The following is a 19,514-nucleotide window of genomic DNA, read 5'->3' on the forward strand; positions in this document are numbered from 1 at the left end:
TTCTGTTGTTGTTTTTCCCTTTACTACCAGGAAGCTCAAAGCCAGTGCGAAAATGCATTCAAAACCAAAATTAAAGCAGAAAACAAGCCAACTGCTTTACTGTATTTTCTCTTCTCTGCACGATGCTGCTTTCCTTATTAACGTTTTGTTTTAGTAAAATATAACCCACTCATTAATAACCTGAGGTTTTAAAGCTTTTTAAAAAATCATCGTGTGGCTATTTCATTTTAAACGCAAAATCCTTGAATAGACCAGAGATCTTAATTTTTTTAAATATAGCTGAGTATTTTAATTATGAATGTACTTGCATATTCTTAGCATACTTCATTATTTATGTAGCTGGTGGAAAAGCTTTTTAATTAAATAGCATGCTGGCAATCCACTGTGAAATGTATAGATGTAGGTTTTCCTAGCATTAAAAAACTAAACACACACACACGATACATTCTGGCAAGCAAACGTACATTAATTACCAGGAGGTACCCGTTTCTGAATGATCCTAAAATTTGACCAAACTTTCTTTTATTGGTATCAAAATAAGTAATATAATTTGCCAGCACTCTGCATGGCTATTCACATTCAATGCACTCAACTAATTTGGAAACGGGGTAGAACAGTGGGTCTCAAAGTGTGGCCCTCCAAAGTGTGGAACACGATCCCCAGCTGGGAATGTCCTAGAACTGCAAACATTTGAGCCCCACCAGGTCTACTGACTCAGCAATTCCGGGTGTGAGGTCCACAACCCTGTGATGTAACAAGCCCTCCAGGTGATCCTGACACAGGCTAGGGTTTGAGCGCCATGGGGTGAGGCTTACACCTTGCGTGGCTTGTATCTGGGTTTCATTCATGGTTCCCCTGGTGACAGGTGGTCACAATAAAGTGAATCAGTCCATGCTTTAGCTTCTCCATCAAAAAAAGTGCTGTGAAGATTCTCGCTTGTTTAAAGAGCTGCTTGAGGTCCTCAGAGTTTCAAAGAGGGTGAGAGTCACAGTGGGTGAAGTACTTTAAACAGGATGTGGATCAAAGTTGCTCACTAATATCAGGTCTATATTTACTGATTTTGGCTAAACATGTATATTAGGGCTCAACGTACACATGGCTATTCTCTCCCCCCACCCCCCAAAAAAAAGCCTCTGAGATTCGAGTGCCTATTCATTCACCATTTTGTGGCAAGCCATGGTGTGAGCAACCAGTGAGCAAACTTCCAGGCAACACCCCGTGCCTGTGTGAAGGCCTATGACCAAGCCGCGTCACCTCTCCGGGATAGCGTCACCTCTCCGGGCTGGGGGACTGAGGCCCGGAGGTGGCTGATGTGGAGAAGATCACACTGAGAGTCTGCGCTCTGTGCCAGTGCGAGGCTCCCAGGCTCCCCGCTCTGTGCTTTGTCTTCTGAATGAACAAAGCTGCTTCTTAAGTACACATAAGCCAAACTGCCTCTCAAATTGCAGCCATCTACTTTGAGTTCAGATTTGCACAGCATGACATGAATTGGGCTGCAAATTATGCAGAAAACAGCCATCACATCCATCTGTGATGTCAAAATGCTCCAGTACAATGTGACCTGGTAGGATCTGCAAGAGGAAGAAGTACATCGGGTCTGATTCCTTCCCTATGCGATGTGATGAATCTCTTCCCAGCTGCCTTTGGCCCAGTGTGGAAAGGTTAAATATGATTGAGGTTATGCCTGGGATATTCTCAAGAGCAGAACTCATTTCCAAGGGTGCAGGCAATTAGATTTTTTAAATGGCAGAGTAACTAGAAAAAGAAAACACACAAATACACTCATACCTAATGGTAAACTGAATTTATTTCCTCTTGGAAAACAATTCCAGTAATCTCCAGGTTCAGACCGCAGAGTAAACATTAATAACAGTAACATACAGGTTAGTTCAACTGATTCAAGAATTTGGCTGTGTGAAATCATTAAGGAAAACCTTGAACACTCAAAGCTTCAAATGTATCCAGGAAAAAAAAATTCTTTGACAGTCTACATAACAACTATTGCATATATAGTGATGCTACCTGTCACATTGCAAGGCTTACAAATATATATACGGGCCTTATCCAGCTGTGGGGTTCTGTGAGAACATCTCTTCATGGTTTGCAAGAATCTTCAGCAATAAAAAATAGTCTTGGGTTTAACTGTTGATATACCAAAAGAGAAATTCTAGGCTTAAGTGTTAAGAAAAGGAAGTCCAAACATAGTCTCCTGTGTAACAGGGTTGTTTTAATCTGTCTTCCTTGAAAATACTTTCTCTTAAGCCATTTTGCTCACATTTTTAAAAAAATCTTGCCTGAATAGGGCCCAAGTCCACTTGTCTTTATAAGACCATTTTAGTATCAGACGACATAATACATGTGAGACACTTTATATACAGGGGGTCTATCCGGTGCTCAAAAGTTCAAACACATGAACATCCAACAGTTTTGATAATACAAGTTTTATGGTACAATACAATGTTTCTGAATAATATACATTAACAATGAAAGTTTCGTGCAAAGAGTAAAATATGTTCCCTTTTTGTGCCACAAAAGTCATTCTCCTTGAGAGACCGTGCTTGCACTAACTGCTGTGTTGGGTCATCGTATGATTCTGTAATGAAAGAGGGGGAAAAAAAAAACCCTTAAGTGATTGTATTTTCATCAAACCAGGTATCTATAAATGCTGATTGATTTATAATGACCTAAATACTATATTTCTGCACCCGGATGCATCGGTGCTCATGGGACCGGCTCCTCCCCTCCCCCAGTGGGAGCCAGGATGGAAGGGCGGGGCCAGGGGTCTCCCCTTTCTCTGCCTCTGTTTTGCTTCCCTGGAGGACCCCCCACCCCCGCCGCCCTACCTTCCACCATCTCTTCTTATCAGAATACGACCGTCTTTTCAAACGCCTGGGTAGCACTATTTTAACAGTTACATTTATCTGCGCGTCATTTCCATTCATTACAGATGCTTTTGTTCTATTCACTCTTAGAAGCTGAACGTCTTAACAGCAGAGGCTCTATCTGTCCCTGAACATAGACTTTACGGGCAAGAACAGCCTGGCCGACAACTGACAGGAAGCTTCTCCAGTTCCTCTCCTTGGGGTGGGCCTGGTGCTGGGTCCCCTCCTGGCGCAGGAGCAGATCACAGCAGCCTGCAACCTCCCCCGTCCCCAGCGGGTGCAGCCCTTGTTGTATTCTGGTGGCCTCCTCTCCATCCACACAGCATGTCCCCTTTCTGAGCCAACATCCCGGTTCCAAAGTGTGAGCCGGCAACTGGGATTCCTGGGTAACTTATAACTACAAGCCAGGCCCTGGGGGTGAACACTGGGCTCCAGACCTGGGCCTGTGGCCTGCACGGGGGATGGTCACAGGTCTACGGGACTTTCATTCGGAGCAAACGCCTGGAGAAGGCCTGAGGTGCACCTTCCCTCTGCTGTGCCTCCCCTGAGCGTCGTTCTCCCACCTCTCCCAGTCGACCCCCTCCCCCATCCCTTCTGATCAGAACCTTGACCTCTACCACAAAATACTACCACTTCATGCTCATCCCGTCTAAAACTGCTTTCCCCCTTCTCTGATTTCCCACTGTGCTTTATACTGCTTATATTGTATGCATCTGGGGTCTTGTGGTTATTTGCAATTTCGGCTCACTCCCTGTGTCTGTAATTTTGGTCTTCATTCATTTATTCATTCCTTCACAAGCATCTCTTGAATCCTGGTATCACCACCAGACATAGCCCCCAGGATTGCAGCACTCAGCAAAGAGGGTCTGGCCAACTGAACGACTGACAAGCTAGGCAAGGGCCACTGCCGGGAGAAGGATGGTCCCTGCCTTGACATCTTCAGAGTGCTCACAGTCTCAAGAAAGTCACGTGGGCACATGAAGGTAAAGCAACCTGGTGGGATTATATTAGAAATGACCATAGGAATATCATGCATGCCTAACCCTGCCTGGCCTTTGGGGAAGGCTTTGCAGTGGACGTAACTCGTGACATTTTAGTTGAGGCTGGAATAATATGAATGAATATGAATGAAGAGGCAATGGGGAGGCAGGGCGGGCATTCCAGGCCAAAGACCCATGTGGGTAAAGGCAAAGAAGAATATGCAAGGCATGTTCGTGGACCTGCAACTCGTTCAGTTTGGTTGGAATCTTCTCAAGTGTCCAGAATCAAGCATGCTGATGAGAAATGAAGATAGAAGTTTGCGGCCAGATTATGAAGAGCCCTCTGTACCTGGCTTAGGAGTTCAGGCTTTGTCTTATAGGGAAAGAGGAGCTATGGAAAGTTTTCAACAGAGGGCTTTGTCTTAGAGATCTTTGTTATCTTTTCATCCCCCACCAAACTAGCAAAATGGCTGCCCAATGAGTAAAGGATGAAGGACCAGAGGCTTGGCTGCTCAGGGGTGCCCAACTGGGGCTACGAGCACCAAGGAAGGAGACATGAGTCTTGTGAAAAGGACCCAGGTCTTCCGTTCCCGATTTCAAACTAAGCCCATTTTATAAGAAGATTGACAGCAAATAATGAGGATGTTATTTCACTCAACCTTATTTAAAACATACCATTTTTATTAATTCAGTAAAAGACAAGCTGGATTTTTCTTTAGTAGTACTAGCCTAAAAGTACATACAGGAGCAGACCAGTTTTATGCCAACTCTTTTTTTCTTTGTATTGATTCTAAATAAATACTTCTGCAAATTATTTTTCACCAACAGGTAGACATAAAGGGTAATCAAAATACTGATGAGACTAAGAAACATTGCTATCCCCTTAAATATCAACATAATTATGATCAAAGAGGTTATAAACAGTAAAAAAGTTCAATTACTCAAAATGCACTGTCTAAACTTTTTCATGCATTTTCCTATCTCAAAGAGTCAAGCCTGATCTTATAGAAAGGTGCTTTTTTTTAATTAAAAAAAATTAAGAAAATAAACACAAGAATCTATGACAATAGTTATCCAAATGGTAGAACGTTGACAGGAGGATGTGTGATTACTTTTTATCGCAAAGTAAAAAACAGAAATCAGTTTAATAACTTTATTTAAAAATATTTAAGTGCTTACTATAGACATTCCACATTCAATCGAATTTTAGTGGTTAATAAAGGAAGCTATACTGCAATCTAACCTGTGTTCTTCTATGTGCCTATATTAAGATCCTACAGAACAAAAACCTAACACGAGTTGGCCATAATAGTTGGCAACAGTTGTTTCTTGGATGCTTTCACCCTAAACCAAAGCCATACAAGTCTCTTCGGAGGTGCAAAGAAATACACAAATACATATGAATCACTCATTGCAACAGATTGAAGTTGCTACTATAAAGGATGTATGCTTTGCATATTAAGAGAAAAGAATATATATCATTTGAGAGAAGGACGAGGGTATGGCTTGCAAAATTCCAGATTCAACAAAACTAAAGAGCTGTAATACAAATAACGTCTAAATGGGAAATCTGGCATGAAATACGGTAAAGGCAGAAAGTTCTCTGGGTGTGGAGATACCTGCGTACCACTGAGATCACTTAGTGTCCTTCTTTTTCTTTTTTTCTCCAGATCAGCTGAGGGTGAGGTCAGGCCTCCCAGTCCTGGCTCACCATTGTCTGTGATTCTCAAGGTGGGAATGGGGCATATTTGCATTGAAAACAAAACAAACAGGTGATTCTGATCCAGTCCTCAAGGGCTTGTCCTCACCACTTCTGAGGATCTTTGGGCTGTGACTGTTCCCCTCCTGCACGCAGTACTCTGAGTCACTGGAAATACAAATGGCCTGATTTCATCTTCTGGAGGAAGGAAGGAATGTCTGAGCTGCACAGGTTACTGGGTTGGTTTTTAGGGGTTGGAGAGAAAGATGAGGAGTGTTTGTCTCCAGACTTCACTGAAGATCCAAGGATAAGAGAAACAAGAAGTTGCTTCATGGGGGCTTTCCACCTATTTGGTGTGTTTTTTAAAACCACAGACAGAAAGGGAGACAAGAAGCGAGTGGGAAAGATGAAAAGTAGACCAGAGAAGCGCTAAGCCCAAGGAGAGGGCAGGTGCCTGCCCTCTCTCCTCCCCACACCCCACCACACCACAGAGCCCTTCCTGAGCCCCTGCAGCACAGACGGGGACGCGCAGGGCGAGAAAAGGCTGCCAGGCCACGCGCAAGCAGCCTTCTCCTATACGAGTTTTCTGTTCTTTGGGTCTGGAGGAAACCACTACACTAGAACAAAGCAGTGGGTAATCTCACCAATTTTACACAGCAATTCACAGTCCCCAAGGTACTTTAATGCAATGACAGGTTATGAGAAAAAATATCTGTTCCAATGAAGGGAAAGTGTTTTACATAATCGAGGAGAACATCAGTGCAACATCGACGCGGGCTGGGTGGGTGATGACAGAAAAGGAAGTAGGAAGAGAAGAAAACTTCTGTAATCCCACAGAGAGCCATATTCTACTCTGCAAAAAGCCATCTCTTGGAGACCCCATGTCTAAGTAACTGAAAATTGCAAACCATTAATCCCAGTTATGAACAGTTGTTTTACACGAGGGGGGTTTGTGTTAAAAAAATCAAATTCACAACACACCTTAAAGCTTAAAAGACGATCCATCTAGGTATGATACTTTAATAGCCAGGTTTTAAAAAAAACAACAACAAAAACACTCTTTACTGTAAAGGGCCCCATTTAGAAGGAGTTTGTTCTATCTTTTTTTCTCTAAAATGTGAAATTAAACTTAGAAAGCTAAAAAACAGATGAGGATCTTAAAAATTCCCTTCTAGCACTATGAATTTCTTTAAAAATGTGAGATGCCTTTCATTTTACAAGACTGGAATTCTCATTTTGGGCTTGGCACGCTAACACATGATTAATTCAGCCTCCTCCTTTCAGAGGGCTGACCACATTTACTGGTCAAACGGTTTAATCCTATTTAAAATGCAATCCAAGCAAAATATTTTTAAATAAAAAAGAAAAACACCCACCATCCCCTGTAACTGTTCACCTTGGCCAAACTATCCCATTTTCCTGTGATCTTGATGTGAATTTGAATATTTGCACCTATAACAAAGATGAAGTTAAGCTCTGGAGGAAAGCCAGGGGGAATCTACCTTCCCAGGGTAGAAAAATTAAGTCCCTAGCCCCAAAAGTGGTGCCACAGATTGCCCTCGCTTGTCCAATATTTTGACAGACCACGTCTCGTTGTCTGTGCTTTGTAGCCCTCTGTTGGCATCGGCAAAATGTTACATAGCAGTGATAATAAAAATAAAAACTGTCAGAATGGAAGTTCTGTGAGATTTGTTGATTCAAAGATGTTAATCATTTTTACCATGAGTTGTCTATTTATAGCCTTTTGTCTCAAATTCTGACACGCTTTTAAAACTAAGAAAAAGATACAGCATGCTATTTTAAAAAGGAATGAAAAAAAATAACAAGCTTTCCACTAATTCACCATGCCATTAGAATCCTGAATTTAAACTGCAGTTGTATTCCATTTAAATGAGATGTTTTCCAACCAGAAGAAATAGTAGGCAATTGTGGCTTTGCAAGGCGGGAAGAAATAAAAGAAATAGAAGGATTAAATGTGGCTGTTTCTTTCAACAGATGGGGACAGCACCATGGCAGCATGTTGTTTTTTCTTTAGTTGAAGAACGCAAACATCCGTAATCAATCATCACTGATTGACTAATTATATTACCCTTCCTTTTATCACGAGGGTTGGACCTTTATCTGTAAACACTATGGATAGTCTGTATGCTCTTATTTTTCTAGAAGCATATCCCAGTACACATACAGTCGTGCAGTCACAGGCTGCAAACAGAAGTCTACATTATCGTCCACCTTTAAGCACTACTGCTTTTTATTTTTTATTTATTTTTTTAAACAAAAGCAATTGGTTTCCAACAGCTTGGATAATAAGTCTTTTGACCTGCATTCTTCTTTGACCCATTAAGGTCACCCTGTGCTCGGGCATATAGCTGACTTAGGAAATGCCTGCGAGTCCTACATTTTATCTCCTGCCCACTCAAAATAAAGCTTTCTTTAAATGTGTCTGCACGGGTCCCTGAAGGCCAAAGAGGCATCCCTGTAGCGGGCAGTGGAGGGACAGCAGCTTCTGCCTTTATTAATGAATGCAGACCATTATGAGTCTGGCTGGCTCCTTCCCTGTTCCCAGAAGCATATACTGTACGTGACTTAAAATGCTAGAATATTGACACAAAGCGAGCCGGGCACCCCTAAGGAAAATTACTCCTTGGATATAATGTAGGCTCGTAACAGCTATTAGAGTACAAAATAAAACCCTCCGGGATCAAACTGACATATACCGCATTCTACCTAGTCCTCAAACATTAGAAGAATTTCTTTGTGAAGGCACTCTCAAGGACAGCATTAAACTGACTTTTGTAGCAATCTGCAGCAGCTTTTTGGCTTAGAGCTTTTAGTACTAAATCTCTGGTTTGAATCAATATAAGTACTATATCTTCTACATTAATCAATACATTTGGTTCAATACATGTTCTATTAAATTATACTTTCTAATCAAGATTTTTACATTTCCTCCCACTCTCTTTTTTCATTCCCAAGTTCTTTTGCTAGTAAAACAGCTTTAGGAGTGTATCTAGCTAATGGAGAGAGGATACTGGGTGATCTCCCCCATAGGTTAGAGAAAAACACACAATGGCAAAGAGTAGCCTTTGTCTTGATAAGGTTAACAGGATGTGAAGGCAATAAATTAACATTTTCAAAGTCCACATGATTACCAAAGTACTCATAGTTTTAAATTAATTAAAAGTGAATCGCTTCAGCTTTGGAAGTACTGTTAGAATGTTCTAAAAATCACCCAAATCATTCAAACTACCAATTAGACCCCATTTTACCACCCCAAAGTTTCCATTGTCTACAAATTATATACTTCTTAGCTGGAGAAATTTGGGGTAATTGTGTTTTCATGGGCCCTACCTGGTAAACATCAGGAACATATACGTAGGTATGTGCATTTTGGTGAGATATATTTTAATGAACGTTCTTAAAAGACAAATGTATAGTATTTCCCAAAGTGCTTTGACAGTCTACAAAACATATTCATATGATGGATTTTCATGACCAGGGTGGTTGACTCACAAGTTTTACTTTGGCGGAATTCACTAAAATGAGGTTCTACACTTTTATTTATTTATTTATTTTGCGGTACGCGGGCCTCTCACTGCTGTGGCCTCTCCCGTTGCGGAGCACAGGCTCTGGAGGCGCAAGCCCAGTGGCCATGGCTCATGGGCCCAGCCGCTCCGCGGCATGTGGGATCCTCCCGGACCAGGGCACGAACCCGTGTCCCCTGCATTGGCAGGCGGACTCTCAACCATCACGCCACCAGGGAAGCCCTACACTTTTATTTTGATAAACAGCAATGGAATTTCCCAAACTGTCTGTCATGATATGCTTTTGCCCCTCTCTTTAATGCCATGAATGTTGAATTTATGATCATGTTTGCACTGACAGAATTTCCCTTTTTATTTTTTCATATGGTAATGTCATCACTATGAACTTAGAGAGACACTGATGCATTTTCTTTTGACATTTAACAGTTCACATGGGCTTGGCCTGACATCTCAAAGCATTTTCTGGATGACACCAAGCTATATTAAAGCAAAAGGTGAAATGGCATCATCAGAAGTGATCAGAAAAATACACGATATTAAGGAGAGAAAAGGACTATTAGGTTATTTAGTTTGTCCCCTTGTTGGACAAAAATAATTTTATAAAGTTCACACTCTAGGCTAGTTTTAAATGGTTTTGGCAATGAAGCTTCTATCACACCTCCCATAGGGAACGATTTCACATTCTAATAAACCTCACTGAAGGACTTTTTTTGTATTTGCTGTTCTTTGGACATTCATGCTAAATGAGCCTAGAAAAGCTTGGGCTGAGATAACTCTGAAGCGTGTGGACACTGGCATGTTTATGAGTTTATGTTCAGAAGCCTTGACCATGTATCTGTAGTGTAAAGTTCTTCTATCTCATCCAGAGAAACCAAAAAGACAATCCAGTAAGCTATTTCTTAGTCATTATACAAAATATGTCATTCAATTGCTTTATTCTAGAGAGAGATGCCTACAAATTAAATAGATTCTAGAAGGCTGGTGGGACCAGGTTTCCCAACCTCAGCAGCACTGGAATGTCGAGGGGGACTAGTCTTTGTTCTAGGGGTCTGCCCTGTGCACAGCAGGATGTTAGCAGCGTCCCTGGCCTCTGTCAACAACATGCCAGGGGCACCTTCCCAGTCGTGACAGCCACATAACCCCTGGGGGAAAAATCATCCCCAGTTGAGGACCACTGTTTCCAGTGTTTTGAAAACACATTGAGTTTGCCGCGCCTGCTTGAGGATGCGACCTAGTCTTCAGTCTCAGCGGTATCTACCCCCCGTCAAATTACAAAAAAAAAAAAAAGGGACAGCAAAAGGGACACATATATGCCACATGGAACTATGGCATGGCATTTAAAAATATGGTCAATGGTGAGAATGGGCATTTGCTGAGAAATCAGGGAAAGGATTCTTCGAGATATATAATAAATGGCATTGCTTGTATAAATAATCATCTCTCCAAAAATGTCCACTCATTCAGCAGTTTACTAAGACCTTCCATGTACCATCAGTGAACAAAGGTGGTACATTTTAGTGGCAATCAGTGCTGCTTTAGAAATATTTACAATCTAATAAAGTATAAAGGGACCCAAATATTAAAATCTGGAAATGACTATTTAGGCTATGGAAACAACTCCCTACTCTGAATGAACTGCAAAGCCATCATCCCTCATTTGCTGGTCGAGCTAACAACACCTGTAAGTGATGCTTCAGAATAAAAAAGAAATGGTTTCAGAGCTGGAGAGTTCTAGCAGCATCTGTTCCAACATCTCATTTTATAGGTGAGGAAATTAAGTCCCAGAGAGTTTAAGCCAACTTTCAAGGTCTTATAGCCACTGCAGTGGCTGAGCTGGCTTGTGCAAAGAAGCAATTGTTGAGCGGTGCAGGTCGCTATGTTCTCATCCCCGGGCTGGGCTGGCTGCAGAGACTACAGCTGCTCACCGTCAGGGCACTCACCAGGGACAGGAGGACAGGGTGCAATGGGCCACAGAGAAAGGGCGCCTCACCTCCTGGGCTTAGTTCTCAGAGGAGTCACACTTGCCCAGTGCTGGCGTGATGAGGAGGGGGAGGTTAGAAGAGAGTGACGGGCTCCAGCAGGAGAGAGCAGGAGCCAGGCTGAGAGCGGCTGAGGGCAGGGTACTGGTCCCTGTGGGGCTGGAGATCCATGCGGCTGGGCAGGGAGGTAGGGGTCACTTCAAACAGAGCCTATTTTCACCACAGGTGCTCTTTTTTTTTACAACAGCAAACCAAGCTGGGAAAGCCAATGGTGGAGAACAGTATCTTGAGAATACCTACCTAAAGTAGCCTAGCCTTAGCCTAATGTGAGTCTTCAGAAGTCTAAGCAAAGACTAATTTTTAAAGGAATGCCATGTCTAAATTGCTAATGTAGAGCAATTTTTAGTATTTTGACAATTAAACACTTCAGAGAAATAAAACAAGCCACGCTGGTCCACCAGCTTCAAAAGGACAAAATACCGATGATGGGTCATACATGACAATGTTAACTTCATAACCATTTCATTTCTCATTACGAGCTTAAAAATGGTAGTAAAGGGTATTCCTTAGTGGCCCAGTGGTTAGGACTCTGCTTTCACTGCCAAGGGTGCAGGTTCGATCCCTGGTTGGGGAACTAAAATCTCACAAGCCACACAGTGTGGTCAAAAATTAAAATAAATAAATAAATAAATAAATAAATAAATAAATAAATAAATAAAATACATGAAAAGAGGGCTTCCCTGGTGGCAAAGTGGTAGAGAGTCCACCTGCCGATGCAGGGGACATGGGTTTGTGCCGCGGTCTGGGAAGATCCCACATGCCGCGGAGTGGCTGGGCCCGTGAGCCATGGCCACTGAGCCTGTGCGTCCGGAGCCCGTGCTCCGCAACGGGAGAAGCCACAACACTGAGAGGCCCACATACCGCAAAAAAAAAAAATAATAAAAAATAAAATAAATAAATAAATAAATAAAATACATGAAAAGAAATGGTAGTAAAATTTCAGTCGCTACCTGACCCCTATCTGTTTTGCATATAGGACAGGCTTGAAATTTCCCTTTTTTGAACTGATAGGAGCATGCACGATCTACTACATTGAGGAAAAAGACAAAAAAAAAAAAAAGGTGCCGAATTGGAAGAATAGGTTAAAAAGAGCAAAATGGCCACTGGGAAATACATTAAAGGTACAAAGTTTATTTTTAAAAGAGAACAATGAGTTGAGCTACCTGTTCACATGCATGGAGCCAACGGAAAATTTAAATCAAGCTGCAGAGAGCCAGCAAAAATGAAAGAGAGGCCAGAGCTTAAAGATTCTGCTCAGATTCCAGAATTGCAGGGTCCAGCGTATTGTGGGACAGAAGGCTTTGACAGGCAATACCGTCTAATAAGATATTCAGGGATTAAGTCAGTGCTTCACAGACAGATGTGTCCATGCGCCAGTTGTTGCTGAGCTTTAATTTTTCCCCCTGTAATGTTTAATTTATCACACTGGTGCTTTCTAAACCAGAACACCTGTAAACAAGGTTAAGAATGACCTCCTTCCAATTTTACATCCGTGAACAGTGCCCTTTCTTCGTGCTCTAATTGTAGATACCTTAAAGATAAATCCGTGGAATGAAGGAAAAAGAAGGCTTGGCTGACACTGAAATGTGTTCATCTTGGGTGAATGCAAATTTCCTCTCTGCCTGGCTCTGGGTGTACACACTGACTCATGATGCTCAAGTCATATTCAAGCCCCCCGCCCCATCCCAAGTCAAACACAATTAAACAAACTTCTGCTAAATATTTAACAGCCTCGTGTAGTAATTAGCAGCAAATAATGGGAGCTTAAACTGATAATTGCTCAGAAATGTCCTCTTGCAAACATTACACTTTTCCTGCTCCTCCCTTTTCTCTTAGACTTTGTATCCCAGAAGGTTTTTCGTGAAGGATTTAGTTAGTGAAATTACCCATCGTCACATTACTTGGCCCAAGATCTTGCAGTCAAGTTAGGTTGTTTGACCATCAGCAGCAAGATTCCGCCTGCATTACTTACTTCACGTCTGTTTTTGAAATCCATTGAAAGTTATGTACCTGAAAGCTGTTGGAACAGGGCATTGATGTAAAAACTGACTGGCAGGCTTAGGATTTAAACTCTGTCCACCAGACTCAAAAGGTCATCTGATTAGAATGGGAGAAGCACAAGGCATAGTAATTTATATTCAAAGGGTAACCTTTCTAGGGAGGGAGAGGAAGCAAGAACTCTTCCTGCTTTTCCACTTGATATGGACAAGGATTCCCTTCAACCAATTCCCAATAATTATGAAAAATAGTTTATTGAACTTGGGCAAAGAGCAAAAGAAATGCCACTTCCTTGTAGTGTATTATTTCTTTTATTAAAAACACGGCCACACTCTCTAGGAGGTAAACTCACAGTAAGAGTAAGTCAACATGTCATGAATCATGAAGAATAACAGAAAACAACCTTTCCCCATCATAAGCAACCAAATGCTTGTCTACTAGGGCATTTGCTTTAGTAAATATACACACAAAGAATAGAACTGTGAAAAGACAATGTGTTGGTTTCCAAAATTTCCATAATGAAACTGCAGAAGGATGAGTGTGTGTGTGCACATGTGCATGTGTGTACACTCGTGCCTATGCTGGATGTTGGCATGAGTGTGTGCTGTGGAGCCGGGAGAGAGGTACATTCCTGCATGGGTTCTACAGGTACAATCCCTGGTGTTTGCCTTTGATCTTTGGGTCCCCCAGGGCTCATATTCCTGCATGGAGAATGCAATTAGAAGGAGCCCCAAGTAGGCCTTGCTTTAAATTCTAAGAAAGTCCTTTTAAAATGTGAATATTTCACAAGCCAAATTCCATTTGGGTGTCTCTCACTTTCAATTAAAAACATAATAATCCTGGTTTGGAGAGAAGAGAAATAAATCTGTACTTAAGTTTGGTGCTTTTTTCCTTGCTTGCTCTCTTTCCTTTCCCTCCCCCTTGCATGTTTTGTGTCCTGCAGAAAGCTTCAAGCCCCTTTCTTTAATAATGTCCTGCCTCGCGTCCCCTGAAATCACCCGTCTGTTAGCCAGTGCACACAGGCAGGAAGAGAGGGAATCAGGAATGCCAAGTGCATCCCTTATCCTACGTGGAAACTTGTTGGGTCTTAACATATACTTGGATTCCCTCTTGGGCCTCATTTCTTCTTGTCCCAGAAGCTTTCAGGTCTTAAAATGGCAGAGCTGCCCACCACTCTGGCCAAGAAGAGCCTCTATTCGCTTCATAAACCCACATGTTAAAACTCCCGCTCTCGGGCTTCCCTGGTGGCGCAGTGGTTGAGAGTCCGCCTGCCGATGCAGGGGACACGGGTTCGTTCCCCGGTCTGGGAAAACCCCACATGCCGCAGAGCGGCTGGGCCCGTGAGCCATGGCCGCTGGGCCTGCACGTCCGGAGCCTGTGCTCCGCAATGGGAGAGGCCACAACAGTGAGAGGCCCGTGTACCGCAAAAAAAAAAAACCCACAAGAACAAAAGGAACTCCCATTCTCTTCCCATTTCCTGGGCATCTTTTCTGACACTGCTTCTCGGTCTCTGTGGAACAGTCTCCTCATCCCTCATGGTGCACTGAGCTTCTAGAAAGACAGCCCTTGAGTTCCCCCCAACAAAGCTGTAGCTATGGTGAGAGTAATCTATAACCCTCACATCCTTAGATAATTTGCTGCTCCAAGTTAATTTTAATTCATTACAATGAAGCAATATAATTAAAAAAATAACTCCTTAAAGTGAAGTATTTAACATGATCCTGGAAAGGAAGACAGCTTCCGCTAACAGAGGCCCAGGCAGCAGGCATGGTGCACGCTCGCTCTCTCGTGCAAATTTCAAGGTGAGCTGTAAACAAGCCCACGCACCAACGCCGCTGCCGGGCAGAAGGGACTGGGCGGCAGGAGGCCTCTTTCTAATCAGTCCTCAAAGGAACCTGCCACACAGAAGTGGCACTTATTCTAATTTAAAGCCCTCATGCTTGCTTCAGTGTTGCAAAATTTATAAAAGAATAACTTCATTAAACCGCCTGGCACTTCAAACACAAATGCAAACCAGCCACAACATAGAAGGAGCTGGCCAAGAGGAAGAGAAATATTCCCAGAGTTGTTAACTCAGATATTCAAATCCAGTCTGCATTTGGGCGCTTCTCTTTCTGAGGATGGGTCTGCCCTGGAACCTTCCTCCACCAAGGATTTCTGCGCCATGGTCCTTGACTTCTATCCTGAGGGCCAGTTGCCCCTGTTAAGTCTGCTTAATAACACTTAAAATCATCCAAAGCGGTTTGGCAAGGCACGCCCCTTGCAGAAATACATCTGGCAGTACCTAAATGAATGCTATTCAGTGCTCCTTCCTGGTCTGCAGAAAAGATTGATTCTGAACAGGCCACGATTACAATCCCCATTTACTTGGATATATATTGCAGACTCACCTAAGTTGTTGAAAAACTAATGCAAAAACATTTTTTCCCCCTTACCCTTGGTCCTCCAGAAAGCCAGCAATAATAAGGGTTAAGTGGAAACATCCTGCTGAATTCATGCACGGCAATGGAGAAGAGTTATTGTCACAGCCCCAAACACACACTTTTAAAGAAAATTCTTTTTCTCCCCTGAATCAAAGAAATGCTACAATAAAAGAACTTCAGGCTAGATTCCTAAGCTACAATGCAGTTTGTGTCAGAACACACATCATTTCATGCTGAACTGTCAGCATTTCTCCAAATCATGTTGTTTTTTTTTTTTTGGATGCAATGAAAAGACAAACCTAGAAACCTGTATAAAACCTCCAAGCCTCTGTGCAAGTATGCATCACACAGAAATTGGTCTATGCATTGAGGGCCTGGGGTCCCAACGATGAAGAACTCCTTTCCTGTTCAGTGTTTCTCATCACCCAGGTCCAAACGTGGGCTAAGATTTTGCTTCAAAGAGAAGAGAGTAAACAATCAAAAAGCTTGCAAATGGTAATCCATGGACGGATAAGAGGTAATGACCTTAGGGTGAAATCTCTTAAGGCGGATTTCTCCAAAGGCGAATACCAGAAGACTGTTTATCCCAGCTGTCCTTCAGAACTGAGGAGGCGTTCTTGCTTTCGGTAAGAAGAGAGACCTACTATAGGATATTCATGTCAGGCTGACTGGAGGACAGATTGCCACAGTAGATGTGAACGTTAAAGTTATCACCACAAAAATGCAGCACGATGTGTTTTGTATTATTCCTATTCCTAGGATAAACAAATACTGAAATTAACTCTCCATCATCTTTATACATTTGTTTTACAGTGCTGAAGGCTCTTTTACATTCACATCATGCAATATGTTAGAGAAGGTAAGTTTGTATTATTTTTCCGCTCCATGAATAAAACAGGGCTAATCAGATGGAATGAACGAGCTAATTCAATTACAGGCAGCCCTTATTATACACTAAAATATGGATTATTGATCTTGTGGAGTTGGCAATGCAGGAGGCAAATTCAGTGAGCAAAACCTGCAGATTTGAGTTTGGCTGTTTTTACTCATGCTGAAGTCCGCTAGAACTGTTCTCGCTTTGGGAAAAAACACCAAAAGAAAACAACCCTAACTACTTAAACCCAGGGCTTCACAGGGGACCAGATGAAAGGTTAAGTCAGAGGGCTGGCCTGGGAGCCTGAGCAGGCCCCGGAGTGCGAGTGCGGATGTAAGCTCTGTCGTGGTGCGACAATGGAGGGAGGAGAAGTGTGCCGGCTCTTTGGGCCCGTCTGTGCAGTGGCAAGCGAAAACTTATCTGGGAGACCGAAATGCACTTCACAGGCATCTTGCTGCAGATGCAATCAAGTCGTGTAGGAAGCAAGAACGCCTTGTGGCGGCCCTGCACTTGTGAGACGGGCTTGTGTGCAATGCAACGCTGCACCGTCCTAGCAAACTCCTTTTGTCTTTCATCTTTGAAAAAAAAAATGCAGTAGCCATCCCTCGTTTGCAAAAAGGCAGCTCTGAATATGAGGTCACGTGGGAGGAAAGCCTACAGCAGCAGACGCTCAAGGGAAAAAAGAAGGTGAGCGCTGATATCCATGTCTATTGATACACCTCTGTTGTGCCTTCCCATTTCCCTTATAAACCTGCCCCGAGATTCTGTGGCCTGCTGGGTGCTATTTGTACTCCGCTCCGGAGTGCAGACCAGACTGGCTCCTGGATTCCTCGTAAACTTCTCCCAGCTTCTCCTTCCCAGCGTCAGCGCTCCTTCTTTTGACGGGGTTCACATCCTCTCTACCGCTTTATGGGCCACAGCTGAGTGCCCCCCCACATGGCAACACAGACGAAAATATGCTCTTTTCTCCTCTGTTTTTTAAAAAAGCCCAGAAATGGGTTCTGTGTTTTGGTAGGCATCCCTCCAAAGCATAGGTAAGTGTACATGTGGCCTGTTTTCGAAAAAAACTTCCAGTGAAAGGGAGGAAGGAGGGATGCCTAACAATACTGCACAAAGTTGCAGACTGTTCGGCTACAGCCCAGAAAATGAATCCAATTTTTCATTCTGTCATTATAAATATTTCATTGCAAATGGTACTGATTTTCTGCAACTGTGGTTAAGCAAAGGGCCTCTGTGTGGATATTTAAGAAAAAAAAAAGGAGGAAGACAACGAGGAAGAAGGGAGGGGGAATGAAAGGTTAGCAACCAATTAATTTCTTACTTTCAATGTAAAAGATTCTGGGAGAAATTCAACAGTGATGTAGTGTGTGACTCAAAGAAGAAGAAAAAAAACATTTACTCGGCTCTTCTTCTGACAGTTTCTCATAAAATATCTGCAGTCCATCTATCTTTTAGTACTCCAGGCTCCTCGGGAGAGCAGAAAATGGTGGTTTAAAGCTCTCTTCAGTGCCAGTCTGCGGGAGATTGCTTTCCACAGGACTCCCGCTGATGGAGGCCTAGGGGAAGAGGCCCAGGAGTTATTCAATCAGCCCGAGACTCTGGGGCGGCTGGGGGTCCTTTGAGGGCTGATTAGAAAGCTGCCCTCCTGTTGCCTGCCTCGGAACAGAACGAAATGAGCAGCCTCTTGCTGAGCAGATTCTGCAAGAAGGAATTTCACCTGTCATGGAGTTTGTCAGAATTTCAGGATTTATCTTGGTGCAAAATTAATAAAATACCAACCAGGATTTCAGGCTGACTACTCAGCTTTGTCATCTCCAAGTGATCTTTCACCCAAGAAAACCTGGACAGTGAGCACAGCCATCCCTGCCCTACTTTTCCTTTGGAGGGTGAGCGAGATGATGGGACGAATACCAGCCAGACGTCAGGATGAGATTCTGAACCAATTACACACAAGGCTGAATTACAGCGTGGGTGCTACTGTCTTAGTGGGTGACCTCTCACCTCACCACTGGAGCTCTGAAGGCTCTTTGGAATAAGCCCGAGTCTGAAGTAGAAAAAGGCCATTTCTGCAGTTTATAACACAGTAGTTTCCCTATGGCATCACATCTGTTAAATTCATATGCCGGTGTCCCAGGCCTGGATTTGATTTATCTTATTCAAGGAGGACTAACAATGGACTCTGTTAAGAGCACATATTGTGAAACATTACACGTTAATCTTGGCTCAGCCATGCTCGAGGAGGTGCAGGTCATCTTTGGTTTGAACCCACACTGTCTTCCTGCCCCATCACCCTCTGGGCTCCCAGCAGAGTGGGGAGTGGGGAGAAGTGGGGAGGGGAGAAGGGAGGCAGGGGCACGAGGGGTGGGACAGGGTGGGAACAGACCACTGCTGGCTCCAGGCTGCAGCGAGTTTGGGAGTTCGGCAACCTCTGCTCATTCCGCTTTAGAAGGTGGCTCACACCGCACAAATGACCACGGCTATTTTAGGTGGCGTTCTGTAAAGCCCAGGGCTTGATCATTTTGAGCAGAGGCTTTAGGTAGCCCTGAGGCAACCGGCTCTGGTTCCCAGAGTGGGTAGCACCACATCACAGAGGGGCCAGTCTGTGGCGACTGGGTTGGTGCTCACGCCACCAGCTGGTCCAAGCCCCTGGACGGAGTGGGCAAACATTTCTCAGATTCGACTCCGGACCCTGAACTCTGGTTCAGAACAGGATTAACCTGAATCATAATGTCCACCTTGCGTTGCATCCCTGGCCTCTCACCACGGACCACAGGTGCCTCGTACCAATCGGTGATTGGCAGGGCATCCTTGGCTCCCAGAGTCTGCGATTGGTTTAAGGCCATTGCTGCTTCCCTGCCCATTTTCTAATCGACATTTTCTAAATGAGACATTTAACAACACTGTAACGCGTTCCTTCCAGCTCTTCCCCTAGTTAAACGACAAGCCCGTTTTGGAGAGCCACTTCTACAAAGCAGTTAGTCGCCTGACAATAGCAATACCAAGAGATCTCAGGAAAGAGTGAGTAACAGAGAGAGAGAGAGAGAGAGAGAGAGAGAGGGAGAGGGCTTGCAAGT

General features: G+C 43.4%; 1 protein-coding gene across 4 annotated transcripts in view; it reads right to left on the reverse strand.

The window, feature by feature from the left end:
• Positions 1-1,789: 1,789 nt before the first annotated feature.
• ZNF521 (zinc finger protein 521) overlaps positions 1,790-19,514 on the reverse strand; it is a 301,525-nt gene continuing 283,800 nt past the window's right edge. For 2 of the 4 annotated variants that reach the window (XM_081252743.1, XM_081252739.1), the window contains one exon: positions 16,305-18,138. In XM_081252743.1, the coding sequence (XP_081108869.1) occupies positions 18,070-18,138 (69 nt within the window). In that variant the 3' untranslated portion in view covers positions 16,305-18,069. Of the gene's footprint in view, positions 2,594-16,304; positions 18,139-19,514 lie in introns of those variants that run through there. The other 2 variants (XM_081252740.1, XM_081252738.1) reach the window with 2 other exon arrangements.

This window comes from Mesoplodon bidens (assembly GCF_964165515.1).
Source record: "Mesoplodon bidens genome assembly, chromosome: 13".
Lineage (NCBI taxonomy): Eukaryota > Metazoa > Chordata > Mammalia > Artiodactyla > Ziphiidae > Mesoplodon > Mesoplodon bidens.